The 27,947-nt window shown below is 43.0% G+C and overlaps 2 protein-coding genes and 1 long non-coding RNA gene across 3 annotated transcripts in view; 1 reads left to right on the top strand and 2 right to left on the bottom strand.

Moving 5' to 3' along the window:
- CCDC38 (coiled-coil domain containing 38) overlaps positions 1–5,035 on the bottom strand; it is a 30,707-nt gene extending 25,672 nt beyond the window's left edge. Inside the window, exons 1-3 of the mRNA XM_045587423.1 lie at positions 5,017–5,035; positions 4,112–4,215; positions 1,281–1,443 (exon numbers count right to left, since the gene is read on the bottom strand). Of these exons, the coding sequence (XP_045443379.1) occupies positions 1,281–1,443; positions 4,112–4,215; positions 5,017–5,035 (286 nt within the window). The remainder of the gene's footprint in view (positions 1–1,280; positions 1,444–4,111; positions 4,216–5,016) is intronic.
- Positions 5,036–12,003: 6,968 nt separating this feature from the next.
- Positions 12,004–27,947, top strand: AMDHD1 (amidohydrolase domain containing 1). The gene is made up of 9 exons (XM_036458735.2): positions 12,004–12,202; positions 13,641–13,747; positions 15,038–15,102; positions 17,136–17,413; positions 21,062–21,287; positions 24,447–24,571; positions 25,214–25,307; positions 25,844–26,004; positions 27,079–27,947. Exons 1-9 carry the CDS (start codon positions 12,066–12,068, stop codon positions 27,164–27,166), a joined length of 1,281 nt encoding a protein of 426 aa, XP_036314628.1. The 5' UTR covers positions 12,004–12,065; the 3' UTR covers positions 27,167–27,947.
- Positions 20,733–24,451, bottom strand: LOC118730664. Its single transcript, XR_004991561.2, has 3 exons — positions 24,296–24,451; positions 23,297–23,589; positions 20,733–21,371 (listed from the first exon to the last, which is right to left on the bottom strand). It is a non-coding gene; the product is annotated as an uncharacterized LOC118730664 (long non-coding RNA).

Raw genomic sequence — 27,947 nt, 5'->3', positions numbered from 1 at the left:
CGACAGAGCCCAGGTGGCCTTGGATAATACCGAACAGTTCTACTGTCTCCTTTCTAAGAGCCTGCCCGGCCCCATTCACCCTTCAGTGGCCAGTGGCTCCGGGAGCCTTCTGCAACGCCACACCTCCCAGCTGCTCTCTCAGAGCTGCGAGCTTGGCGGGCACGTTTTCAGGGAGCCGTCTGGTGCAGAACGCTTTCTAAAACATGTCATGTGTCCTTTAAAGTGTTCTCGATGCCTTAGGATTCACCATGCGACAGAGGGGACCTGAAGACACGAGACACAGACTGAACCCAGACCTGCCCTATCAGCGGTGCAGTCACAGACCTCGTCTGCTGCCTTTTCACACAATAATGCAGAGCATGCATCTCCGAGAGCCTCTAAATAAGTTAACATACTTCCCTTTCCCACACTAATTACTGAACCCGAAGTTTCTTCCTAAACAGTCTTCTTGTTCTCTGAAAAAAAAAAAAATTTTTTTCCCCCCATAATTTGAGAAAGTGCCTGGACTTTGTGAGCTAGAGAAATGTTTAAGTTATTAGAGCAAATCCTGAATACTTGATCTTCCTTCCTTCCTCCCTTCCTCCTTTCCTTCCTCCCTCCCTCCCTTTCTGTCTTTTTAAATTAAAAATTTTGCATAAGACTCATTTTGGAGGAAGATTTCATCAGCCCGTCTTCCTGGTATTAGTCACTTTAGGCTTGTAAGCTTCAAACTGCTTTGTCTCATTTGTGGGAGCTTCTTGATCTCAAAGGTAGGAAATGGCCATGATGTTTTGATCCCCAGACTGCTCCCTTTCAGAGACAGTAATCAATAGCCTGTAGTATGTTCGCTGCATAGGTCATTAAAACAGGCTATGTCTTTGCAACAAGAGGCAAGTATGTAATTCCATTAGCTTACTGGTTCTGGATATGTGCGTTGTATGGCCCAGACCATCAAAACTTCTCTTCAGAAGGACTTCTCTTCAATTCGGTTCTAGATGTAGAAGTAGACCTGAATTTCAATAGCCAGAGCCATTACCTTCAATACTCTGTGATTTTTGGCAGTGACTTCCTTCCTTAGAGCCATGAAAATGAGTAACAGTCTGTGTCTTAGGAAAGTAGGTTTTTTATTTAAAATAGATTTTTTTTCCCCCCTCCGGACTCAACCCTCATGCACAACCCCCACCACCACATTGGGAGACAGCACCTTTTGTGTTTCTCGCCTTCAGAAAAGCCACCAGGTCTGCTATCAGTGGGAAGTATTCAGAACTATGCTTTTTAAACTGACAGCCATTCAGACTTACCTTCTGTTATTCTGAGAACAAGGGTGGGATCCAGCCCAAACTTTTCGAACGAGGAAGCAGCTGCGTCAGCATGGGCTATCTCGCTCAGGTGGGAGCGACTCTTCATCCGAGATGAAAACGTCGACTTTTGGTGCAACTTCCTGCCACGGTTCAGGACTTTTTCCTGCCCGAGCGGGGAAATGTGAGAAGGTTTCCAACACACGAAAATAACATTATCTTAAAAGAGACCATCTGTAAAAATATCATTCGCAACAAGTCCCTTTCTCATCTCTGAAAAACTGTGTTTAGGTTTCAGTTCTTCTCACACGAGGCAGAGCACAAATGCAAAAACATTCAACCTTTACTCTAAGATAAACGTGTGTGTGTGTGTGTGTGTGTGACAAATATGAAACTGGAAAACGTTGCTGAAATATAGTGGCAACCATACTTTGGTAAAAACTGCTGTTTGAATTTTAAGTTTGCTATCTGACTTCGACCTTCGATTACTTGCTTGTAGTTTCGGGAGACTGATTCCCACTGACTCGGTGGCTTCGGGGGTAGAAACTGTGAATAACCTTTAGTTCTGCTTTTGTGTTATGGGCAGGGTAGGGCCACATTCCAATGTCTAGCAGGATGTGACTGGGAACCAACCCTGCGGGCTGTCCCCAGTCTTTAGAATTTAGTCTTTAGGATTTTAGGAACAAAAGGAAAATGCTTGCGGTTTAAACCTTTAAAAGGAATTGCCTACCCCTGAAACGGTGCAGTCGTTTGGAGACCACCTGCGTGTGGGGCTCTCCCGGCTGTCCTGGCCAGTCAATAAATCCTTGCCTGCTTTTTTTTTTAATTAATTACCGTATTTTTCGGACCATAAGACGCTCCGGACCATAAGACGCACCAGTTTTTAGAGAAGGGAAATGAAGAAAAAAAGATTCTGAAACAAATAGTGTCCTAAAATATTTTATGTGCATTAAAACCCAACATCACAGTCATAAACACATGTAATCAACCCTGTAAAGTAAACAGCAGCATTTAGAACCATTTTAGAGCCGGGCAAGCACACAGAGACAACACAGAGCCGGGCAAGTAAAAAAAAACTTTTTTTTAAAAGTATATGTGTAGGCTATATTTGGACCATAAGACGCAGGGACTTTTTCCCCCCACTTCTGGGGGAAAAAAAGTGCGTCTTATGGTCCGAAAAATACGGTAATCAGCCTCTGGTGGTCTTATTTTTGAACCCAGGGTTCGACCCCACAACAGTTGCTCTGGTCTCATGGTGACAATCTCATGTGGCCCCAAATGCAGGGACTTAAAAATTCCACTGATTTGAAAGGAATGATTCTGTGGGATTGAACATGCTACTTTTTTAATATCTCTCTAGTAGGCATTAAAAAATAGCTTCCTAATTTTGTGAAATTTTTTTTTAAATTTTGGATACTTTCAATCAAACTATAGGACACGTGCACAAAACCCTCATCCTACAGGTGATTGATTATTGCGTATTCCTGGGTATTTTTCTCACCCTTTATTTCCAAAAAGAAGCAAAGCAAACCTTGTGAAATCTGGACCATGCGATGTAAGCAGTGATAGTAACGGCAAGGCACACTGCAAAGTGAGCCTCATCGCTGAGGCAGCTTCATACCACATAATTCCAAAGTGACACCCTCTTTTCCACTCTTACTTAGTCTTTCTTCCCTGCTCCCTGGTACACCCATAGGCAGGCTGGTATCTGTATCCGCGTGGCAGGTTTTGACTTATTCTTAACAAAGCTGCTTCTGTTTATCTCCTCAGTGGAGTCTTTGCATGCACACGTACACACACACCACCACTACCACCTCTCCCTCTTCTCTCCAAAAACCATGTTCTTTAAATTTCCTTTGTATGCCTCTATTACTGTATTTCATCAATCCTAAGATGCCACTTACTGTAAGATGCACTGTTCTTATATGCACTGCCAATTATGCATGACATCCCATCGATGTAAGCTGGAGCCCAATTTCAGGAATGAGAAAATGTGAAAAAATGTGGCCCTTAAAATCAAGGAAGTGCCCCAGCTGGGTTAGCTCAGTGAATAGAGCATTGGCCTACAGACCCAAGGGTCCTGGGTTTGATTCTGATCAAGGGCACATAACTCCGTTGCAGGCTCCTCCCTGGCCTGGGGCAGGAGGCAACCAATCTATGTCTTTCTCTCACATCGATATTTCTGTCTGTCTTTCCCTCTCTCTTCCACTCTCTCTAAAAATATCCTCGATGAAGATTTTTTTTTTTTAAGTCAAAAAGCATGTTTAATTGTGGACTATGGCTTTGGCATAAATCTGATGTTCAGACCACTACTACAGTGAAAACTCGTAGCATCACCTGGTGGCAATTAATCAATGTGTTTCTCTCGCATTGCTATTTCTCTCTGTCTTTTCCCCTCTCTTTCACTCTCTAAAAAAATCAATGAAAAAGTATCCTCAGATGAGGATTAAAAAAAAAAAGGGGGGGGGGGGAAGGATTACACCAAACTGTTATGATTGACAGATCAAGGATTTTCTGTAAAAAATAAAAATAAATTTAAAAAATCAAGGAAGTAAGTAACTGTCACAGTGAATTGTAGTGGTGTGGTGTGTCTGTCTTCCACCACAGCGGTTAATCATTAGGTCCCCACCATGGGCTGGATGCTGTTCTATCTTGTGTGTGTGTGTGTGTGTGTGTGTGTGTGTGTACACACCACCCCCCAGCACTGTGTGGCACACCCGTCAACATCTGACACAGTGGCTTACCCCAGCAAAGTTCATAAAAGGGATGGAAAAGAGGGTATGTTTCTAACATTACCTTTTCAAATCCCATTTGGGATCTTAATAACACCTTACCTGCCTCCTTGCCTCTATTTCATTTTCTTTGAAAAGAAAAAGATCTCTGAAAAAGATCTTATATGGCCTTCCCTTTTTGATTGGATCATCGCTTATTTTCTCTACTACAAAAGAAAGAAGGAAACATTTCTGTCATCTCTCCTCTGCTAACCATCTGGCTCCCACCAATCAGGGGAGAGAGTGGGACCCATGGGAGGAGGGTCCAATCCGCTGGTCGCCTCCCCCCTGGAAGTGGGGTCTGGGTGTGGGGAGCAGGAGCCATCGCCCATCCATCTGTTTCCCAGGGCAGTGAGCACAGTGCTTAGAGATTCACGGGGCCTGAGACTATGTCTGTTGTGTGAGTAGATAAAGGGGGCCTCTTCCAGGATAGTGGGAACATATCTTGAGATATTATCATGTTGATTCTTCCCATCCCTACAAATACACCCACCATTACCCTTACACCACCATTTCCACCACAATAGACACATCCAATACCCTTAGGGAGATCCTCAGGCTAGCCCAGAGTCCTAAAAAAGAAAGTCAAAGATAATGAGTGCTGGCAGGAATGTGGCGGACTTGGACCCCCATCCACTGCTGGTGGGAGTGCAGAATCCTTTGCAACAGTTTGGCAGTTCTCCAAAAACTTGAACACAGAGCTGCCATATGCTCTAACCATTCCCCTCCTAGATATATACCCAAGAGAACTGAAAACAGTTGAATGCCCCTTGGATTGAAAGAGTTTTCTTTTGAGAATTGAGAAGTAGAAGAGAACTTTCTCAGCAGGTGGTGCCTAAGTTACTTGCGTAGAGACCGTGTCTGATGATGACTGGGTAGTACGCTCCTTTTCTTACTCTCCCAGCCCGCTATGGAGACTACTCATGCTAGGCACAAAGCAAGAACTCACGGACGAATTTCTTCCTCACCTTCAGAAGTCAGTGTCATCGGCCAGAAGTATGACATTTTGTCTCCTGGCTCTGTCCAAAAGAAAAGAAAATGCACTTTAAAAATTCTATTAACTTTGCATAAAGTCTCTAAATTCAACTGCCAGTAACTCCTAAATAGGCTTTAGCACATTTATTTATTTATTTATTTATTTATTTATTTATTTATTTTCTGCTTAATCCTCCCCTGAGGATATTTTTTCCATTGATTTTTCAGAGAGTGGAAGAGAGGGAGGAGGAGAGGAAGAGAAACATCGTTGTGAGAGAGACTCATGGATTGGTTGCCTCCGGCACACACACTGAACGTACAATGCAGGTATATGCCCATGACCAGGAATCAAACTTGAGACCCTTCAGTGTGTGGGCCAATGCTCTAGCCATTGAGCAACATTGGCCAAGGCATAGGCTTTTAAAAGTAGTGCATACACAAACTCTTTGACCAAGCAATTTCATTTCTAGGAACTTACCACAAGAAAATAATCAGATCACTGGGCAAAAAAGTATGTACAATAGTGTTTATTGGAATGTTATTTATTTATTCTTTTAAACCCTCACCCAAGGATATTTTTTCATTGATTTTTAGAGAGAGTGGAAGAGAGAGGGAAATATCAATGTAAGAAAAAAGAGTTGGTGAAAAATTGATTGACTGTTAGTGTTAGGTCGAGGCAGGGGGGAAGACCAGAGCCGATGCAAGCATCTGCAAGGTGGATGGTGACAAAGACAGCTGGCTAGCTGGCACCTTCCTAGGGCCTTCCTAGACCCTGGCCCGAGGCAGGAATTTCACACCTCTCATGCCCTCCACCCTCCCCTCCCTAAACAGCTGTATAAAAGAAGTACCTATGCCGCTTTTTGACTCGAACTTCCCTGGCCCACCCTCAGACCAGCCAGCTTCGCCTGGGAGCGCAGGTTAAAACCTTCCCCCCTTTTAATGGCCTGGATTCCGTGTCTTGCTTCTGCATCTCAAACCTCTCAGCTGGGACCTTACACTTAGGTTGAGTCTTGTAGGAGATTTTCTTAAATTTCCACTTTGCACTTAGATTCTGCCATCTCATTCTTGTCCTCCTTTTGATCCTTCAACCTTCTGTCGATCTGAATTCACTCTCCTCCCCATCCCCACTCCTGTTCCACTTATTCATTAAGTCTATCTGCAATAAACACCTGATCATGGGTTCTGACACTTTTTCACTGATAGAAAAAGTAGACGAATTCCCGTTCCTCTTCGCCAACTGTTAATAGCAGTTGTATCTGTTCTAATTTCACCTCTCCAATAATTCATAGAACATGTAAATAAGATGAAGAGTCTCTGAAAGTTGTTATATTTCTGTACTTCTATATGTGTTAACCCCCCTACTGGTTAATGAACTGATTGAAGAAAAATATATGAGAGAAGAAGAGAATCAGCTATTCCTAGGTAGAGATTATAAAGTGCTCTGAACTAAACCAATATGATGCACCAACCAGGAAGGAAAAAAACAAAAATCCAAGCTGGTGAATGTCTTTACTGTGTAAAATAAAAATAGCATGGTGACTACACAATGGCTCAGTGCCAAAAGAGAGGGGAAATGTTGAACCCCATAGCACATGACTGAAAATTCACATCTAAAACACATATTCAAATTCATCTTCCGTTAGCTGAAGAAGATAAAGAGCTTAGAACAACCAGGGATTTAAAGTGCTGCTGTGTGTGTGTTGCCGAAACCAGTTTGGCTCAGTGGATAGAGCGTCAGCCTGCAGACTGAAAGGTCCCGGGTTCCCGGTTGCGGGCACATCCCCAGTAGGGGGTGTGCAAGAGGCAGCTTATTGATGATTCTCTCTCATCGATGTTTCCAACTCTCTATCCCTCTCTCTTCCTCTGTAAAAAATCAATAAAATATATTTTACAAAAATTAAAATAAAATAAAATAAAATAAAAAAGTGCTGCTGTGTGGTTGCAAACCATCACTTTCACTTTCAGACATGGCATAGGCTAGTGGCTAAGAGCATGGATGCTCATTCAACTCCACCAGGTGATTCTCATCATGAGAGAAGGTTGGGAAACACTGATCCTCACACTTCAGTTCCCCATCTTTCAAAAGGGAGGGTGCGAATAGCACCTACCTGCTGGGACTGTTAGGTGAGTTAACATATGCCCCGCCCCCTGGGCAGCACCAGGTGCCATGCCAGTGTAACCCAAGGAGGAAGCATGCTAAGGAGGGGAGGTACCTGGTGTGCCTGAGAAATAGCCAGGACACTGGTGTCCTGTAGGCACAGTAAGGGAAGGGGAGTGATAGATGAGATTAGAGAGATAACAAGGGCCCTGAGGGTCATTTACTCAGGGAAATGAGAATCGTAAAATACCGTATTTTTCGGACCATAAGACGCTCCGGACCATAAGACGCACCAGTTTTTAGAGAAGGGAAATGAAGAAAAAAAGATTCTGAAACAAATAGTGTCCTAAAATATTTTATGTGCATTAAAACCCAACATCACAGTCATAAACACTTGTAATCAACCCTGTAAAAGTAAACAGCAGCATTTAGAACCATTTTAGAGCCGGGCAAGCACACAGAGACCACACAGAGCCGGACAAGTAAAAAAACTTTTTTTTTTTAAAGTATGTATATGTGTAGGCTATATTTGGACCATAAGACGCAGGGACTTTTCCCCCCCACTTCTGGGGGAAAAAAAGTGTGTCTTATGGTCCGAAAAATACGGTAAATCACTCTGACTGCTGAGCTGAGAAGACTATAGAAGGAGATGGGAGTCCAGTAGGGAAGGCAAGAGATAATGAGGTCTCAGGATAGTAGTGGAAGTGGTGAGAGGTGGTCAGACTCTAGGTAAATTTGGAAATTAGACCTACGGAACTGGCTGATGGTTTGGATGTGAGGTATGAGATAAAGAGCCCAGCAAAGAAAGGATGGAGTTGCCACCAACAGAGACAGATAAGCTGTGAGGAAAGGAGCACAATCAAAGCTTCAGTTTGGAACTTGCTAAATCTGAGATGTTTATTAGACATCTAAGGCAGTGTTTCCCAACCTTCTCTCATGATGAGAATCACCTGGTGGAGTTGTTAAAACACAGATTCCTGAATCCCAACTAAGAAGTGCTAAACTAGAATTTTTGGGAACATATAGGTAAAATTGTATACTTAACTAGTGCTCTAAGACAGATTTTATATACAGAGCACTAAGTTAGGTATGCAATTTTACCTATATGTTCTCAAAAATTCTAGTTTAGCACTTCTTAGTTGGGATTCAGGAATCTGTTTTAACAACTCCACCAGGTGATTCTCATCATGAGAGAAGGTTGGGAAACACTGATCTAAGGGACCTAAATGTAAAATACACTGTTCTTTCACTCAAGTACCTTGCTGGTTGATTTTTTTAAAAAAATTGTATTCCTCTAACATTATGCAATTCTATGTGGTCCCTGAGTCGGGTCCTTTGACAGGCATCCTAACGGGAGCTGCTTGCAGGCACTGTGGAAGACCCTGGCCTTTGGGGTCAGCGTCGAATCCTGCCTTTGATTCTTATCAGGGCTTTGTTTTTCCAGGCCTATCCAGTGAACTCAGCGCACCTGAGGTTCTTCTGTCAAGTATGAATTCTACCACCTTTCCTACAGGCTTGTTGCAATTTTCAAACACAGATAACATATGCAAAGTGCTTAGTCACAGTAGGCTGATAGGGAGGTAATTGCTCATGCTGTCTTCAAGGTAGGTATCTGGGTGTGTGTCCTCTTTCTCATCTAGTGAACAATTGACAGCATTTGGAACGAGTCGGAGGGATAACTGACAACCAGCTTTTGTGAGAAACCCTGCAGTAAAGTTCTTGAAACCAGAGTCCTTGCAATGTCGAGGCAAATTTGGGGAGTTGGACCCAGCTTAGTGCAGATCTTTATCATTTCAAGCTTCTGGGAAGCAGAGAAAGAGGAGTGGGGTTTTATAATGCCTGAACCCACGTCCTACCTAGACCAACACTACATAAATTGAACGATAACAATATCGACCAGATATTATTCGACGAAGTTTGAATTTCTCAACAACTCTACAAACTCAAAAATGAATAAATAAATAAATAAATGGATTTCCAGATCCCTTCAATATGAGCTAAGGAATTTAATCTCCCAGATGCAAATACAGATTTAGACAGATTCTCTCAGACCTTTCCATTTGATTCCACCTCCTTCCCACCCACTTGGACAAATATTAGGAGAAGGAGCTGTGAACTGTGTCCTCTCATTAGACCAGACCTAGCACTTATTTGTTTACCCGAGAGCCAGGAGCCACAGGTGACTGTCCTTTGTGATTAGGTCAGAAGCTGGACACAGGGATGAGGCAATTACCTTCAGCGTGACCTTGAAGGCCCCTCTGACGTCAAGCTAGCTATGTAGTGTGGACTTTTCTATTGACATTTCTGACTGCCCCTTTTGCAAACTGAAATAAAATAAAATAAAATAAAATAAAATAAAATAAAATAAAATAAAATAAAATAAAATAAAATAAAATAAAATAAAATAATAAAATAAAATAAAATAAAATAAAATAACTGGAGGTCAAGTGGAAGGAAGATTGGGGAAAAGAAATCAGCCCAGGTGAGTCAGATGATGTGAAAAGGACTCTATAAACAAAGAGGTGCTAAAGGGATATTGATTATTACTAAGGAGGAACCTTAGCCCTACCTCTATGATTATTGAACAGCGACCAGGGAGAATGACAATGCACTCTCTTCCTTTTTGCTTCTGCAAACCTCTTATTTGCAAGATCGTATCAGGCCATACTGTTTATCTTGATTGTAATCAGGTGCCCACAGTTCACCCACAGATATAAATCCTCTTAAAAAAAAAAAAAAAAGTTCTTAGACTTGCCAAGAACTTGTAAGCTTTAAGTATCATTTTGTGAAGTCAGAAGAGGTCCTAGTACTATTGAAATCTAATCTTTAACTTAATAGTAATAATAAATAATAATAGCTATGACTTATTTAGAGATAGGCACTGGGCTAAGGGATTTACATTCCATCGTATTTAAAGCTCAAACAAGTCCATAAAGTAGAAACAATGATCCCCATGATATGGATGAGAAAACTGAGGCTCAGCGAAATTAGTTTTCCAAAGTCAAATAGCTCATAAGAAACAGAAATGGGATAAAGACAAGTTTATTGAACCCCAAAGTTTTCTATTCTTCTATGATTTCTTTCCACACTTTACAATTGCATAAATCTGCAAATATTACTAATAATGGCAAAACGTTACATTTGAGTCTTTAGCATAAATTTTATCATAGAAAATTTTAATATTTTTCTATGAATTAGTGTCTCTGTGTTTCTATTTTTCTACTATTTCTACTTTTCTCTATTTATCTCTATATATTCTATCTTTCTTATAAAAAATGTGCATAGACACATACATCTGTTTGTGTCTGAGCTATTATGAATGATCTATGAATTTTTTTGCCCCTTTTGGGTCTCTGTTACATTGTCTACTGAGTTATTTTTCATTTTGATATTGTTTTCTTTCGTTGTTCTCTCTTTTCTACTGGACTGGTCTCTTTTATAAACACAATATGAAGCTAAAGTATAATCTTATTTATTGTGTTCCTCTAAAAAATTTTTTTGCCTTATGTACTTTGTTTATAAATGGCTTTAAAGTGGCACTAAATTGACGAACTTTTATAGTTCATGTTTTAGGGTATGTTATTGCATACTTAAAGTGTCTAGCAGACCTAAGACAATCTTCTACTAAAAGAATATCCATAAGTAACGTAATTAAGAAACTCCAAACCAAAACCCCGCCTATTTTTCACAACTGACAGGTGGGAATTCTGAGACATAGAAGAGAATTACAGACCATCTTCCTTAAAGAAACTTGATTCTGTCTCCAACTTTGGGTGCAAACCGAGGGCTTAGCCCGCCCAGATACAGTTAGGGGTGCGGGGAGCACAGAGCTGACATCTGTCTCACCTCAAGCGGTTTGGATCCAGTCGCCTTTTCAATCAGTCCTTCTAGAAAGGAGTTCGGGAAGGTGGGCGGAGGTGCCAATCGACTCTCTAGACTCTATCCTCCCTCATCCCGGTCCCCCTTCACCTGGGGACCGCATGACTGGAGCTGGCCAACTGAAAGGTGCCTGGCACCCGCCACCCTCTTCGCGCTACGCGGCCCCGCGCCCCCCCACCGCGCCCCTCCTCCCCGCCCCCAGGTTCCCCTGCGGGCGGTTCTCCGCCTCGGGCTGCCCCCACCCCGCCGGGCAGCGGTTTCCCGCAGCCCACCTTTCTCTCTCCAGGCGACAGAACTTCGGCTTATTTATCGGTTAAGTAGGGAAAATAATCTGTACCACATTTACCCGGCACGTGGCAAGACGACCAAAAAAAAAAAGTTTATTATAACATTGATTATTTTTTAAAATATATTTTATTGATCTTTTATAGAGAGGAAGGGAGAGGGATAGAGAGTTAGAAACATCAATGAGAGAATAATTGATCAGCTGCCTCTTGCACACCCCCTACTGGGGATGTGCCCGCAACCAAGATACATGCCCTTGACCAAACCGGGACCTTCCAGTCCGCAGGCCGACGCTCCATCCATTAGCCAAACCGGTTTCGGCAACATTGATTATTTTTAAAAATATATTTATTTTTATTGATTTCAGAGAGGAAGAGAGAAGGAGAGAAAGATAGAGACATCAATAATGAGAAAATCATCCATCGGCTGCCAATGGCACGCCCCCTACCAGGGATCCAGCCCGCCACCTGGATACGTGCCCTTGACCGGAATGGAACCTGGGACCCTTCAGTCCGCAGGCCGAGCCTCTCTCCACCGAACCACACCGGCTGGGGCGATCACACTGATTATTGATCAGCATTCCGATCCTCTGTGCCATCATTGCCATTGCCAAGGTCTGGAGGCGTGGGGGAAGCGCGCCTCCGTCCTGGGTCTGGAAGGGCAGCAAGCGCCCGCCCCCGCTCCACCTTCCGGCCCCGGCGCCGCCTGCGGGCCTGTCCCCTCCTCCGCCGTCCCTCTGCAGCCACTGCCCGGGGACACCGGCTCGCGAGCCGCAGCGCCATGGCCGGCGACCACCGCCTCCTGCTGGAGAACGCGCGGCAGGCGGTGCTGGTGTGCGCGCGCGGGGAGCGCTGCCTGGCGCGGGGCGCGCCGCGCCGCCTGGCGCTGCTGGAGGGCGCCAGCCTGGTGGTGGGCACGTAAGTGGCTGCGGGGTGGAGGGGCCCGCCCGGCAGGTCCCCGCGGGGCGCTTTTCCCAGAATGTGTGCGCTGTGGAGGGAAACCGGGTAAAAAACCTCCTGAACCCGCTGAGACATGGGCTGGACCGCCTTTTAGGATCCTGTTGCTAACATGTAAAAAATAAGGGTATCGGGTTGTCATTTGGTGGGGAAAAACGCACTCAAGCTGCACATGGCACTGGAATGCCTCTGCGGATAAAATATGATTGTCCAACGATCAGAAGGGGTTGGGGTTCTTTCCAGTACTTCTTGAGGTGTGGTCAAGGGACTACCTGTGTCAGATGGCCTGAGAAGAGAGAGAGAGAGAGAGAGAGAGAGAGAGAGAGAGAGAGAGAGAGAGAGAGAGAGAGAGAGAGAGAGATTTCAGACCCGCCATCTCCCCCCTACCCTCATCCCCAGATCCTTGCCCCCCCCCCCCCAGCCCCAGATCTTTTAAGTCAGCATCTCTGTGGGTGGAGTTCTCAGACCTGAATTTTTATAAACACCTCTCCCACCCCCTTCTTCTGTGCACTAAAGCTTGGGAACTACAACAAACGTTTAGATGGTGATGGTTTGGGGTAATAGAAATTAAGGTTCAGCCACCAGAAATCGAGGGCATTTTTAATTATTTTCCTTAAACCTCCTGCACTTCCTGCTAGAAGTGAGTAACAGCAGGACAGCCAGTTGGGGAGGGCGGGCCTGGGGTGGGAATGGGGGCTGGATGCCAATTTGAATGGGAGAGCTACGTGGCAGGACTTGTGCAAGAGCCATCGGTCCCACCTCTTCGCTGAGCTGTGTCAGAGTCCAACTTTTAGGGACTGTGTGTTTTTAATTAACAAAGGAATTCAACCATTTCCAGTGTTACTGTCAAGATCTGTTAAAATCAGTTAACGGAACTGCACGAAAGTAAGGATCCAGGGCCAGCTGACTGCCACAATCCAGAGTCCTGAGGATTCAGGCCCCACTATCTTGCTCTGTTGTGCAGGACCCCTATGCTCCTAGTCACTCCACCATCCCACAGGGCTGTGCCATCTCTCTTGGAGTCTATTATTTCCATTAGGAAAGAGGAAGAGAAAGCCATCCTATTGGCTAAACTTAGTCACATGACCACACCAGATTGTCAAGAGACAGGAAATGTATCTTTACTCTGGGTGATCATGTGTCCAGCTAAACTTTAGGAATCGAGCACCTTGAGAAAAGGGAACATTGGTCTCAGAGAACAACTAGCATTATCTGCTACACAGGAGTTGACCTTTTGCCTTACAGGTGGCTAGAGCCACCTTTCCAAAGACAGAACTTCAAAAAAGAAATACAGTAAATGTTGACACCAAGAGACATCGATAACATATTTTAAATCATAAGTCAGATTTCTCACAATGTTTTCTCAAACAGTAGTAATGATTCTTTGGTTTTTCTTCAGGGATGGGTTGATAAAAGCCATCGGTCCTGCTGATGTTATCCAAGAACAGTTTTCCGGAGCAACGTTTGAAGAAAGAATTGACTGTTCTGGGAAATGCATCTTGCCGGGTATCAACCTCTTTTCAGTAAAACCACGAATGCAGTTTTAGTAAAGAGGAAGAGTAGTAGCTTGTTTTAAAGAAGGTCTTACAATGATATTAGAATAAAATAATTACAATTTACTGCCCTGTAAGGTAAGATCGTTATCGGCTTGTTACAGATTAGAATACTGAAGTTTAGAGGTGAAATGTCTTACTCTTGATTGCTAAACAGGTAAAGGGCAAATTGGGAACTCGGACCCATCCATTCATTCCACTTCTTCCCACTCTGATAATGAAGAGAGACCAGGTGTGTTGTGTTTAGGTTAAAAAAAAAAAAAAAAAAAACCAGTGAGAAGAATTTTATTAATGCATTTTATAGGGAGGGCAAATAGGGAAAACTGCTACCTCCACTACCAGAATATACTTTAACGAAATACAGAGTATGAAACAAAAGACCCATCTCTAGATAGAAAAACCCCTAGAGGTCTTACCAAAGATGTACCTTTGGTGACTGACAACAGAATCAGCTTATTTACATTTCCTCCTTTATGACCTATGTTTTATGGCTTTGTAAAATGATCTGAAACAAGTTTCACAAACTCTGAGTTCTGTGCAAACACAGAGGCTAATATTTATCCCTTTAAAGTATGTGTTGTGTATATTTGACAGTTTCTACCTTCTGGCTCTTGGGAGACAGAAGATAAAATCAGGGTGAAACCTTATGAGGAAGCACAGAATACAACAGAAGGTGATCTGAACAGGGACTTTTGATTGTACTCCAAATCAGAACCCACTAATCAGCCATTTGATCCATGAGGTATTTTAAATAACCTGGGAAGACACACTTTTCTGAATTGTACCATGGTAAACAAAAGTTCCACGTGGTTGCTTTATAGTTTCTCTTTAATTAAAATATATTTCTTTCTTGAAGAAAGATCCATCTTTCTGCTTGCATAGTTTCCTTTCTCAGGGTTGACAGTAGGGATTGTATGATTCTGTTTTCACACCCAGATTATCAGCTTGGTGATATGGTCATTGGTTTTGCTCAACTCAGAGTTGAAATCCTATTTCAAAAGCTCGCTTGGTGAGCATGGGCAAAAGGAGCTGTATTTTTTTTTTTTTTTTAAGGAATATTTTCACCATGTTGAGTCACCCTCCTCTGTTAGAGCCGGTCTCTAATAGTCAAATTCTTCCTCTTCTACCCCCTCCAAGATGGCTGACCACCTCATGCTTTCCAAAGGGCAAGATGTGTATTGGGCCTGCTGTCTAAGGGCTTTCTAGTTCTTAACTTTAAAAATGATTTGATTTTTGATTACAGGTTTGGTGGATGCACACACACATCCAGTATGGGCTGGTGAGAGAGTTCACGAGTTTGCAATGAAGGTAATTGCAATGAATGACTGTAACTCAAAATGAAGCACAAACAAACACAGACAAGTCTTTTTCTAAAGAGTCCGTGGGCTGTCAGGCTTTGTTTGCCACATAGATTTGACATTGTGACTTTGCTTAAGTGTCCTTTTAAGGATATTTTTACTACCATGAACTATGGAAAATAAATCAGAACAAAACTAACTAGTTTATAACTGTCCCAAATCTTTATACTATGCACAGTACTAACAATCCCTTTTAAGTATAATAGTTTTCAAAAATGTTTAACTGTAGAATCTTCATTCTAACAGCGCTGAGCTGCCTCACTCACTGATTTCTCCTCTCTTTTTCTTCTCCCAATCCATCCCACCAGTTCTGGGAGTCTTTGAAAAGGCTCCAGGAAACAGTTTGAAAATCACCATTCATTAGGGTCAAACCAGGAAAAATATACTGCTCACAACAAAAATAAAATAAGTCTTATATTGTTCTCATTTTTTTCCAGAAGAAAAATTAGATTTATTAAGAAACATAAAATATCAGTCATTAATTAGATGTAGACCTTCAAATCACTAGTTGGAGCCAATTTTACATTGTTTGTTTTTAGCAGAATTTAGTTTTTAGAGCAGTTTTAGGTTCACAACAAGACTGAATGGAAGTTACAGAAATTTCCCACCAAACCTTCCATCCAACACCCCAGTCTTTCCCCATTTTCAACATCCTCCAGCAGAGAGGTACATTTGTTACAATGGAAACTACATTGACACATCATTATCACGCAGAGTCCATATTTACATTACCTTGGGTTTGGACAAATGCATAAGAACATGCACCTACCATTGTAGGATCATACAAAGTAGTTACACAGCCCTCAAAATCCTCTGCACTCTGCCTCTCCATTCTTTTCTTCCCCCACCCCTGGCAACCACTGATCCTTATACTGTCTCCACACTTTGGCTTTGCCCAGAATGTCATATAGTTGGAATCATACAATATGTAGTCTTTCCAGGTTGGCTTTTTCCTTTTGGAAATACGCACTTGAGTTTTCTCCATATTGTTTCTAAGATAGTCTGTATGCTAACAGCTAAATCACATTATTTAGGGAAAGAAAACATTCTCAGATTTTATGTACCTTCCTCAACAAACTAGAGCTGCTTTTAAGACTTCTTTATTAAATCACAGAGTTTCAGAGCCAGGTTTCAAAAAAGCAACCTTAGAGATTTGCAATCGAATTCTCCCATTGTATAGATGTGGAAAGTGAGGTCCACAGAGGAAAGGGTGTCCAGCTGGCCATGGCAGAACCCAGATGAAAATGGCGGAGACCCCGGGCAGGCATCATGTGTTTGCACCACACTCCTGCTCAGGCCCAGAGACACAGGAGCCCAGTGGCACCCCACCAAGAGCCTCTTCATTTACTTGAGCCACAGAGGTCAGGTCCCAAACTCTTGTGGCCAAATGCTGAGGTCTCTTTGGTGGAGATCTGAATGACTGCAGTGGGGCCCTCCCCGGAATAGCTTAGCTTTGTTTTGTTTTGTTAAAGGTGCTGAGGGGTAGGCGGAGAGTTCACTGGTATACACTGGGGCAGACTGGGTTGTTAAAATACCAAAATACTTTTGTACCCAGTGGTAAATTGCCACTGCCCTGAGGCCAGAAGTCTCCACCACACCTTGCATCTCTGCCACCCCAGTATTTCCCTGCCCCCCCCCCCCCAACTCTTTTCTGATCGCTAGTGCAGTGGTCGGCAAACGGCGGCTCTCGAGCCACATGTAGCTCTTTGGCCCCTTGAGTGTGGCTCTTCCACAAAATACCACCTGTGGGCCTCCACGCACAGTGCGATTGAAACTTCATGGCCTATGCGCAGAAGCCGGCTTTCGGCTCTCAAGAGAAATTTCAATCGTTGTCCTGTTGATATGTGGCTCTGTTGGCTAATGAGTTTGCGGACCACTGGGCTAGCGCCCTGGCATACAGACTGTGAATCATTTTGAATATCAAACTATCAAACCTCCCTCACTCCCTGCATGTGCCCTGCCTAACGGGGAGCTGGTGTTCAGTTGGCAGGAGCCACGTACATGGAAATCCACCAGGCCGGAGGAGGGATCAACTTCACGGTGGAGCGCACGCGCCAGGCCTCGGAGGAGGAGCTGCTGGGCTCCTTCCAGCAGCGGCTGCAGGCCATGCTGCGGGCGGGCACCACGCTGGTGGAGTGCAAAAGCGGCTACGGCCTCGACCTGGACACCGAGCTCAAGATGCTCCGCGTGATCGAGCGCGCCCGGCGGCAGATGCCCATTGGCATCTCGGCCACGTACTGCGGGGCTCACTCCGTGCCAAAGTAAGCAGCCGATGGACCGGCGTGTAACTTGGGCGGGCATTGAGGGAGCCGCTTTCCCCCAGGGCGGCTCACAGCTTTAGCTCTTGCAGAGAGATCTGTAGACGTCCTTGGGAAGGTGGTGTGGTTCTGATGGCCAGTCACCTCACACATGGTTCTAGGGAGGTAACCCCTAGACCCGTTACCCACCAGACCCATCACTTGGCTAGCCCCCTGATGGTGAAGGAAGAGGAGGTGCTCACAACTCTGTTGGTTAACAGAGAGAGATGCGGTGGCTGTCTCCTGCTGCATCTGCATCTTCTGTGTCCTGGCATTTCCAGGCGGGAAGGCAGTCCCAGAGCTAATGATCCCAAAGAAAGGCAGGACTCGGAAATTCACAGGCTACTCCACAGTCTCAGTGCAAGTTTAGGCTGTGACAACTTAGATATATAAATGTCACAGGCTTGCAAAAAATTATTTGAAAAAAGAATTTATGTATTTTATAAATATATTTTGTTTCCGGGAACTCTAAAACATAACATTTTTTAATGGTAATTTTGTGTGTGCCATCTTCAGAGGAACTAAAGAAATTGACTGACATTTATTATTAAAAAGTGGGAACGAATTACGTAGAGGTCTGCATCTCGAGGCTCAGCGTGTGCCAAAGGACAGCTAAATCGCATGTCCACAGAGTTAGGCAGCCAGCAAGTGGCAGAGCTCTATGTGTATTTGACTTCAAAAGCCCAGCCCTTCCTAATATGTAACTACCCCAGAATCTTAGTGAGAATGTTGGGGCGTTCTACTAGCCTCTTCTCCCATGTCCCCAGATGGTGAGACAGGAAGCCTTAGGCAGATGCTTTTAGAAATAGTGTAGATCAGTGGTTCTCAAGTTTTTTAAAAAAAATAAATTTTATTGTTCATATTATTCCCTCCCACCCCCCCATCCATTGCTCTCCTCCACCAGGTTCCCACCCCACCTTCTGCCCTTTCCCCACCCCCCATTGTCCTCATCCATAGGTGCACAGTTTATGTTCAGTCTCTTCCCACATCCCCCTCTCCCCTTTTCCCCAAGAATCGTCAGTTCACTCCCCTTCCATACCTCTGATTCTATTATATTCAATAGTTAATATTGTTCATCAGATTTTTTTTTTAATTTCCTTGGTTTTTAGATTCACTTGTTGATAGTTACGTATTTGTTGTTCATAATTTTTATCTTTATTTACTTTCTCTTCTAAAAGAACCCCCTTCAGCAATTCATATAATTCTGGTTTGGTGGTGATGAACTCCTTTAGCTTTTTTTTATTGTGAAGCTCTTTATCTGGCCTTCGATTCTGAGTGATAGCTTTGCTGGGTAGATTATTTTTGGCTGTAGGTTCTTACTATTCATCACCTTGAATATTTCTTGCCATTCCCGTCTGGCCTGCATGGTTTCTGTTGAGAAATAAGGTGACAATCGTATAGGTGCTCCTTCTTTGCTCTTGCTGCTTTAAATATTCTCTTTCTTTTGCTCTTGGAATTTTAATTATGATTTGTCTTGGTGTGGTCTTCTTTGGATTCCTTTTGTTTGGAGTTCTGTGCGCTTCCTGGACTTGTAAGTCTAATTCTTTCACCAGTTTTCTTTCACTATTTCTTTCACTATTTCTTTCAGTATATTTTCGATATCTTGCTCTCTCTCCTATTCTGGGACTCCCATAATTCTGATGTTGGTTCGCTTGAAGTTGTCCCAGAGGTTTCTTACATTATCTTCAATTTTCTGTATTCTCTTGCCTTCTTGCTTCTGCGGAGGAGTGTCTTCTGGTTCTTTATGTTCCAAATCTTTGACTTGATTCTTGCGATCTCCCATTCTGTTTTTAGGACTCTGTATAATATTTTTTATTTCAGACAATGTATTCTTTATTTCTTGTTGATCCCTTATTATTTCTTGTTGATCCCTTATTATTTCTTGTTGATTCCTTAATTCTAGTCGATCGCTTTTCATAAGCTCATAGGTCTTATCGATCTTTTCTAGGAAATTCTTGAAAAACCTTATAAGCGTAGATTTGAACTCTATATCCAGTCGCCTTTTGTCCTCCATTTCTTTCGTTTTTGATCTATTTTCTTGTCTCAGCATTTTTTCAGCTTCCTGATGGGGCGGAGTTTCAGGGTGGAGCCTACAGCCTTGGCTTCCGTCAGCCCCACCTATGCGGCTCCTGAGTCTCAGTAATCCCCAGGGTCCTTCAGTACTCATTGCAAGCACCTCTGAGAGAAAGGTGCCCTCGATTTTTGCTTGCTACCAAACAGTCTAGGTTCTCCCCCAATGAGCCCGGAACTGGGGTTCAGTTCAGTTGGAAGTGGAGTTGGAGGTGGCGTTCAGAGCAGACTGGGGCTTTTGTCTCCTTCCCGCCAGGCAATCCCGCGGCACAGCCAACAGTCCCTTCTCTGCGCACAATGTGCACACCTCCGGGATCTCCTTTCGCTGCTCCCCCTGGGTTCCTCCTCACAGCCCCAGCTCCCTCTGTTTGAGCCTGGGTCCCCAAGGTCTGGCCTAGAACTGCAGGTTCTTGGCCAGTCCTTGGGGTCTGGGGTTTAGCACAGTCGGAGCTTTTATCTCCTTCCAGCTAGGGAACACCAGCCAGGCACTCAGCCGCCCCCTCCTCTCCGGCTCCATTCTCTCTGCGCGCGCCGCATGTCTCCGTACCTTAGGCTTTTACAGCTCCTCCGCTCTTCCTTCTGGTTTTCTCCTTCCTTCTCGTTGTAGAATTTCCAGTCATTCAACTTTCTTGTAGTTCTGGGTAATGTCCATTTTATATATATTTTAGTTGTATTTTATTGAAATTGCTGCGGCTAGGTGTTTACCTGTGCAGCCATCTTGGATTCTCCTCCGCCAACCGGTTCTCAACTTTTCTAATGCCACGACCATGTAATACAGTTCCTCATGTTGTGGTGACCCCAAACCATAAAATTATTTTATTGCTACTTCATAACTGTAATTTTGCTACTGTTAATGAATCGTAATGTAAATATCTGTGTTTTCCAATAGTCTTAGGCAAGCCACAGGTTGAGAACCACTGCTGAAGTCTCCAGGATGCCCTCTAGGTGCCCTTGCCAAGTAGATTCTTTTGTGTATGTTTTTTGTTGTTGTTGTTTTTAATATATTTTATTAATTTTTTTTTATAAAGAGGAAGGGAGAGGGATAGAGAGTCAGAAATGTTGATGAGAGAGTATCATCAACCAGCTTCCTCCTGCACATCCCTGCAACCAAGGTACATGCCCTTGACCGGGATCGAACCTGGGACCCTTGAGTCCAAAGGCCGACATGCTATTCACCGAGCCAAATCAGTTAGGGCATAGATTCTGTTTTTTCCAGCCAGATGACCTTGCCTTGCCAGCATTCCCAAAGGCAACACTGGTGTGCCAGAATGGATGAGTCTCTGTGAATAGGGTCAGAGTCTCTGTGAATAGGGTCAGAGCATATAGAAGTCTTATTAATACCTCTGCTTTGTAGGCATGTCACAATTGTTAATAGTTTTGATTCTTTCTGCACTTTTCTGGGGCTTGAGTTCATTTACCTATAGTTTCTCAGGTTCCCCAAACACCAAAAAAAACAAAAAAACAAAAAACAAAAAACCAACCCAACCTTTCTTCCAGTTAAAAACTATATTTGCCCATGGAAATGTTCTTTTCTTTCCTCAGAGGAAAAACTGCTATTGAAGCTGCTGATGACATCATCAATAACCACCTCCCAAAGCTGAAGGAGCTTGGCAGAAATGGGCAGATTCACGTTGACAACATAGACGTGTTCTGTGAGAAGGGTGTCTTTGATCTAGATTCCACCAGAAGGATTCTTCAAGGTGGAAAGGATATAGGGTTACAGATTAACTTCCATGGGGATGAACTCCACCCAATGAAGGCTGCGGAGGTACAGTTGACTTTTGGCTTTTCCTTTGTCAACATTCACGTTATGGAAAACTTACCTGGTTTGTTCAAAGACAGGAGCAGCCTTCTGAAAAGATAGAAAGTGCAGAAATTTGTTTGTACAATGTACAGCTAGCTCAGGCTGAGCCTTGGAATCCCTTACCTCTATTAGAAATTTACTTTTTTGCTTTTTTTGTTTGTTTTGTTTTGTTTTGTTTTGTTTGTTCTTTAATTTGAGAGAGGAAGGGAGAGGGAGATAACCATTGATTGGCTGCCTCCTACATGCCCCTTACTGGGGATCAAGTCTGAAACTCAGGCGTGCGCCCTGAATGGGAATTGAACTGTGACCTCCTGGTTCACAGGTCGACACCACTTCGGCCAGCCTGGTAATTTACTTTTATTATCACCTGCTGGTGATGTTAATAGGAAAGAAGTACCTTTGTGATCTCACTGACTAAATCCACAACCTATTTTGGTTGGTACAGAAAGCCATACTAGCAGAGTCTGTTAATTTCACATGCAGCTCCTAAGGTTTTCCGTGGCATCTTTCAGATGAACGTGAGTGAAGCACACCATTAATAACCAGGACATGATCTTCAAATCTATAGGTCTTACCAAGATTTATTTACTTACGCTAGGGGTGTCGAACTCAATCAGAGAAGGGGCCAAAATCTAAAATCCAGCCTAAATCGCGGGCCGAATGGTTTACTGAACAGTCATAAACTGTCATTGTGATGGAAACGCAGCGGAGTGCAGTGATGACAGCGCGATGCGGGCCACATTGCAAGGCCTGGCGGGACGGATTTGGCCCGCGGGCCTTGTGTTTGACACATGTGACTTACGCTTTCAACAAATATTTGAGTGTCTAGTGTGTGCCAGGCACTATTGAAGGCACAGAGATCTCATCAGTGAATAAGACAGCTTGTGAGTGGGGTGAGGAGCTAAATGAACAACTGCCCTTGGGTATAAATACAGATGTAGATACCCCACATGTGTCTTAGCCACGTGGCCTGCTTGAGCTTCTAAAATCACTTCCAAATTGTGCCCTGTGTTTCCTGCACCAGTGAGGATACCATTGTCTGTGGCCTAAATAAAAAACCTAATCTCACTTAACTCTTCCGTCCCCTTCATCCACCACATTTTAGCCAACCAACAAGTCCTGCCAATTTCCTCCTGCATATCTGTAGGTCCCCCTCTCTTTACCCCACTGCCTGGGTCCAACCACCATCAGCTCTCACATGGATTCCTGTAACCACTGCTCTTGCCTCTAAGCTTGCCTCCACTTTAATCTGTTAACCACCTAAAGGCTTACCATTGGTCATAGGGCGAATTCCAAACTCCCTATATGTAGGCTTGCCAGGATCCAGCCCTAGTTTATCACTCTATCTTCCTTTCTCTCTCCTCTCGCTTTCCACCACCTTCATCCTGTCTACTTAGGATCAGCCGCATTAAACTACCAGCCTCTGCACATATTGTTTCTCTAATCCCAACTCCAACTCCCCTTTGTCTCGTTTTTTTTCTAACTCCATTCCATGTTTCTTTTCTTTTTTAAAATATATTTTATTGATTTCTTACAGAGAGGAAGGGAGAGGGATAGAGAGCTAGAAACATCCATGAGAGAGAAACATCGATCAGCTGCCTCCTGCTGGGGAAGTGCCCGCAACCAAGGTACATGCCCTCTACCGGAATCGAACCTGGGACCTTTCAGTCCGCAGGCCGACGCTCTATCCACTGAGCCAAACCAGTTTCGGCACCCATGTTTCATCTTTGCTTCTCTGAGGTCCTTCCCAAAGCTCTCCAGCGGTGGGTTACAGCTCCTCCTGTACTTACCCCACGGTGTTAAAATTGCCTCTGCGATCCCTGCTGGACTGCAAACACCGAGGACTGCACACGTTTTAAACAGCCCTGACCCTGGAGCTTAGCGCAGTGCCTGGCACACCCATGGCCTTTACTAAGTAAACAGTTGTTGAATATTTGTTAAATGACACCTGAACGGGGTGGTCAACAAGACACTTTTGGCTGTAGAGAGTGACGGGTGAATTAAATCAATAGAGGTCAGTACCCAGGATGAGCAAATCAAGTTTGGAAAAGCGAGGTCGATTCCAAGGTCAGAAGGGAACTCTTCTGGGGGATCATAGTCTGTCCTGTGGTCCGGACGCTCTTAGACCTGGGCCAGCTGCTGCTGAGGGGCCTTCCCTGCCCTGGTGGGTGGGGACTGCAGCCGCTCTGGGCTATAGTGTAATGTCAAATATTATCTCCTCTCCTTTCCTCTCCTTGGAATATGTCTTAACATACCACCTTTTTCCCTGGGCATTGCGTGTGTGTGTGTGTGTGTGTGTGTTCAAATGTAAAAAATTGTAAAAATGAGAAAAAATTCTCGTTAATGGTTCCATGATCCTCATAGCATTGCCTCTTCTTGTTTTTTTTTTTTTTTTTTTTTTTTTTTGTGTGTGTGTGTGTGTGTGTGTGTGTGTGTTTCTAACAATCTAGCCAAACTTTGTTGGAGAGAACTCAAGTTCAAGAAGCATTCTCAAATTACACACATGATTTGCATTTTTAAAATTAATTTCTTTATTGATTAAGGTATCACATATTTGTCCTCAACCACCCATTCCAATCCACCTCCCCCATTGTCCTTGATCACTGGTTAGGCTCATATGTGTGCACATAAGTCCAATGGTTGATCTCTCCCTTTTATCCCTTCCCTCCCTCTGAGGCCCAACAGTTTGACCCACGGCTCCTTTTCTCTGAGTGATTTGCATTTTTAAAGTTTGTTTTCTTAACTGATTTTCACTGAGAGCAGTGGTATTCCAAGATACATTTTTATCGTGATTTTAGGATGCTATAATAGATGTTGTTATCAATATTACTCAGTGTTCTATTCTGATTCATAAGATCCATAACCTTTTCTTTTTTAGCAAATGTCTGAAAAAGGTCAGCAAGCATTTGTGTAGATAAATAGTTGTTAAAGCAGCACACTAGCTAATTTTCAAACGAATGTCCATCACAAACCTTTTATCCATTTTGGGGCTTGTGCTTGTGAGAGGTAGTTGACAGGAAATCTTCATAAGGGAGTGCTGTTTATCTTGGCAGGAAAAGCAGTTTTATGGCACTTCATTTGTTGTTGCTGCTAAATCTTTTTCTCTCTCTTCATTCTGCTTAGCTCGGGGCTGAACTGGGAGCCCGGGCAATCAGTCATCTGGAAGAAGTGAGTGATGAAGGCATTGCTGCCATGGCAACGGCTGGGTGCTCCGCAGTCCTTCTGCCCACCACGGCCTACATGCTCAGGTGAGGTCTTCCTCACGCCCACACAAGAGCTGCAAGTACACGTTGTGAAGACACAGACTTGCAAGATGCCTATCATCTCATTGCCCTTCCAAATCCCTTAAAATGCAGATCAAGAAAACGTAGCTCATGGAAGGTGCCAATTCTGGAATGATGTTCAGAAATGAATTACTCTGAGGAAGGAGCTCAGAACTAAACTGACTTTCAGTGGTGGGCTGATTAGGGATGGTGGCTCTTTTTCTTTTCTTTTAACTAGTTTTGGAGTTTCTAATTTAAAGAAAAATCAGTATGCACTACCTTTATAATTAGAAAAACAAAACAAAAACAAAGTAAGCTTTATACGTTAAAATATATGCATAAGCCTTGGCTGGGTGGCTCAGTTGCTTGGTGTGTTGTCCCATACAACAAAAGGTTGCAGGTTTGATCCCTGGTCAGTGCTTTCCTGAAACTTATTATGATCTTATACACATACATTAATGTAGACTACAGTTGTGAAATATCAATCAATAGTCACTCAGCCTTGAGTTTCTGTTTCTTCTCCCAGAAGAAATGAGGGTTGGATATCTTAAGTCTTTTTCCATTTGGAACATCTATTCCGAAAAAGCTCTCATTCTGGACACTGACCTCTTTGTCTCCCTCCCTTAGGCTGAAGCAACCTCGTGCCAGGAAGATGTTAGATGAAGGAGTAATAGTTGCTTTGGGCAGTGACTTCAACCCTAATGCCTATTGCTTTTCAATGGTAATTATTTTTAACATGCCTTTCAGAGCAGAATGTCAAACTTCTATCAAGCATATAAATAATTTAAAAATATTTATTTTAAAGTGTATCAAACATGAAAAATACTTTTCTGTGTAACAAGAAAAAAATAAATAGTAGTGTATTTGGATTTTTTTGCACAGAGGAAGGAGAAAAGGTCCTGTTTGCATAGTTTTCTGATAGCCTTGGGCATTGTGGCTTTATAATAACCCATTTTTCCCTCGGAGAGAATAGGATAAGTTCAAAGGAGTTTTAGTGAGTAAGCCTGGAGGGAGCTTTATATTATACACTAAGTGATCTGGGAAAGTTGTAAATAAATATTAAATACAATTGGGGGTAATCTCGATAATAAAGGAATTTTTTCTAAAGCATAAGAACCTTTATGTATAAGTTTGAGTGTTCCCATATCAATCAAGCTATTTCCACCTACATGTTTAATCACCATTATTTGTTGTGCTGTGCTGAGAAAAATGTCCCATCTTGCTACTTTCCTCTGACACTTTCCTCTTCCGTCTCAGCCCATGGTCATGCATCTGGCCTGTGTAAACATGAGAATGTCCATGCCGGAGGCCTTGGCCGCAGCCACCATCAATGCCGCCTATGCACTGGGAAAATCTCACACACACGGATCTTTGGAAGTTGGCAAACAGGGAGATCTCATTATCATCAATGCATCCAGGTGAGTGAGTCCCCAGCTTAGCTGTCTTAAGCCTTTTGTGGGAGGTAGACCTGGTCAGTGCTTCCCTGAAACTCTTTCCCACTAATTACTGTCAGGCTCTATGTTGGCTTAGAAGCTACCCAGTCCAGTCTATCTTCATCCTTTTACAACAAAGTCTCTCTACAAGTCCTAAGCCTCAGGGTAGACTCTGTTTTCCCATCTCTTCATCTACCTTCTATCTTCCCTAGATCTCTAGGCTTCTCCTCTTCTACCTGAACTTTGGACTTGTGCCCTATGGCATGTGTTTTTGTTTTTCTGTTTGGCTTCTAACCTCCTGCTTACACTGGGCCACACAGGTCCCAACTTCAGCTTGTCACCCTGATTCTGATCGTTACTGCTCTCACTTCTTATTCTTACTGGATCACAAGCCCTCACCATCGGTGTTCCTGCCCTGGTTTCTTACTACTCACCCACGGTCTGCTCCCATCTGGGTCTCCCATGTGACAGTGTGAGTCTTCTTGTTCTAAATCTTCAGTCCCTCACTCTAGTGAGCCTATCCCAGCTCTTGGACCTCACCTTCAACAGAAGAGAGTGGCTCTGTAATTCTACTCTCCGTGGTCATACACCACTCTTATTTTCTTTTCTTAAGAAATTCACTATTATTATTATTTTTTAAAAAGAGAATGAGAGAAAGAGAGAGAAGCATTGATTGGCCACCTCCTGTACATAACTTGCAAACTGGGTATGTGTCCTGACTGGGAATTGAACCAGCCACCTTTTGGTGTACAGGACAACACTCCAACCAGTTGAGCCACACCAGCCATGGCCACTCTCTCTACTGAGAACAATGTTGATGTTGTTACCATTTGTGCATTATTTAATTGAATCAAATATTTTAAGTTCAAATACTTAAGTGGTATTATTAAACATTATTTGATTTATCATAGGCTAGTTAGTAACATGCCATTTTTTTAAAGTCCAAATATCAACGATAGGTAGAAAGAAATTTTTAGAGAATGTATTTTTAAATTAGCATTTAAGGATAGTGATAATTTTGACTTGTATGTATTGAAGTAATGTTTGATTTCTTTCTAGGTGGGAGCATTTGATTTATCAGTTTGGAGGCCATAATGAATTAATCGAGTATGTTATAACTAAAGGAAAAGTCATCTATAAAAAATGACAGATCTTAAAGGAAAGAGAAGGCTTTAATTGTATAAAATGCATCAATACAGTATGTTAGAAGTTAAAATATCTTAGTAGTTCACAAGATGATGTCACCTAAACCTAAATGTATTTCATTGTTTTATTAATCCACTCATAAAACCCAAGGGATTAACTTATTTTAATTTAATATGCACCTGGATTTAGAGACAGGTAAACCAATTGTGATTATAATCTCAAAACATTACATTATTTCACAAATATTTGTCATAAATATTCTGAAGATCAATATGTTGAATGATCACAAGAATGCATTTGTGGGTAAAGGCAGATTGACAATCAGGTAGATGTGGCTTGAAATTCCCATTTTGTTTCTGGTTTTCAAATTTCAGGTTTTCAACAATAGTTAGTGAAAATTGGGGGATGGAAGGAAATCCAAGTGAGATGCTCCAGATTAAGCTAAAATGCAGCCTTCTAGAATAGCAAATAGTTTTTCCTTTCCCCACCAGTTAGTTCTTTCCAGATGTTCATCAAATGAAATGCATCAGAGTCCCCTGAGGGAGCCTGTCCTTCCATTTCTAGTTTCCCTTCAACCTTAGCTCAAAATAGACTTCACAGCACAGTTCAAGGTTCATCATTTTACATACAGGTTCTGGGGCCTTCTTGTAATGGATGCTTTTTTTAAAAAACAAAAATCCAATAATGTAATTTTTTTGAAATTGCTTTTAAGTTTTTTATTCTTCACATTATAATTGTATAGAAACCATGTCATAACTTTAATAAATATGTGTTGTCGTGAT

Source organism: Pipistrellus kuhlii, unplaced genomic scaffold (assembly GCF_014108245.1).
Source record: "Pipistrellus kuhlii isolate mPipKuh1 unplaced genomic scaffold, mPipKuh1.p scaffold_m20_p_3, whole genome shotgun sequence".
In the NCBI taxonomy this organism is placed as follows: Eukaryota; Metazoa; Chordata; class Mammalia; order Chiroptera; family Vespertilionidae; genus Pipistrellus; species Pipistrellus kuhlii.
Note: the sequence above shows the minus strand (reverse complement) of the source record. Positions and strands in the feature narration are given on the sequence as shown.

Coding starts and splice junctions, on each gene's coding strand:
- AMDHD1 (XM_036458735.2), top strand. CDS start 12,066: ATGGCCGGCGACCACCGCCTCCTGCTGGAGAACGCGCGGCAGGCGGTG. Junction 13,748..15,037: donor TGGGAAATGCATCTTGCCGG/GTATCAACCTCT, acceptor TTTTGATTACAG/GTTTGGTGGATGCACACACA. Junction 15,103..17,135: donor TTCACGAGTTTGCAATGAAG/GTAATTGCAATG, acceptor GCTGGTGTTCAG/TTGGCAGGAGCCACGTACAT.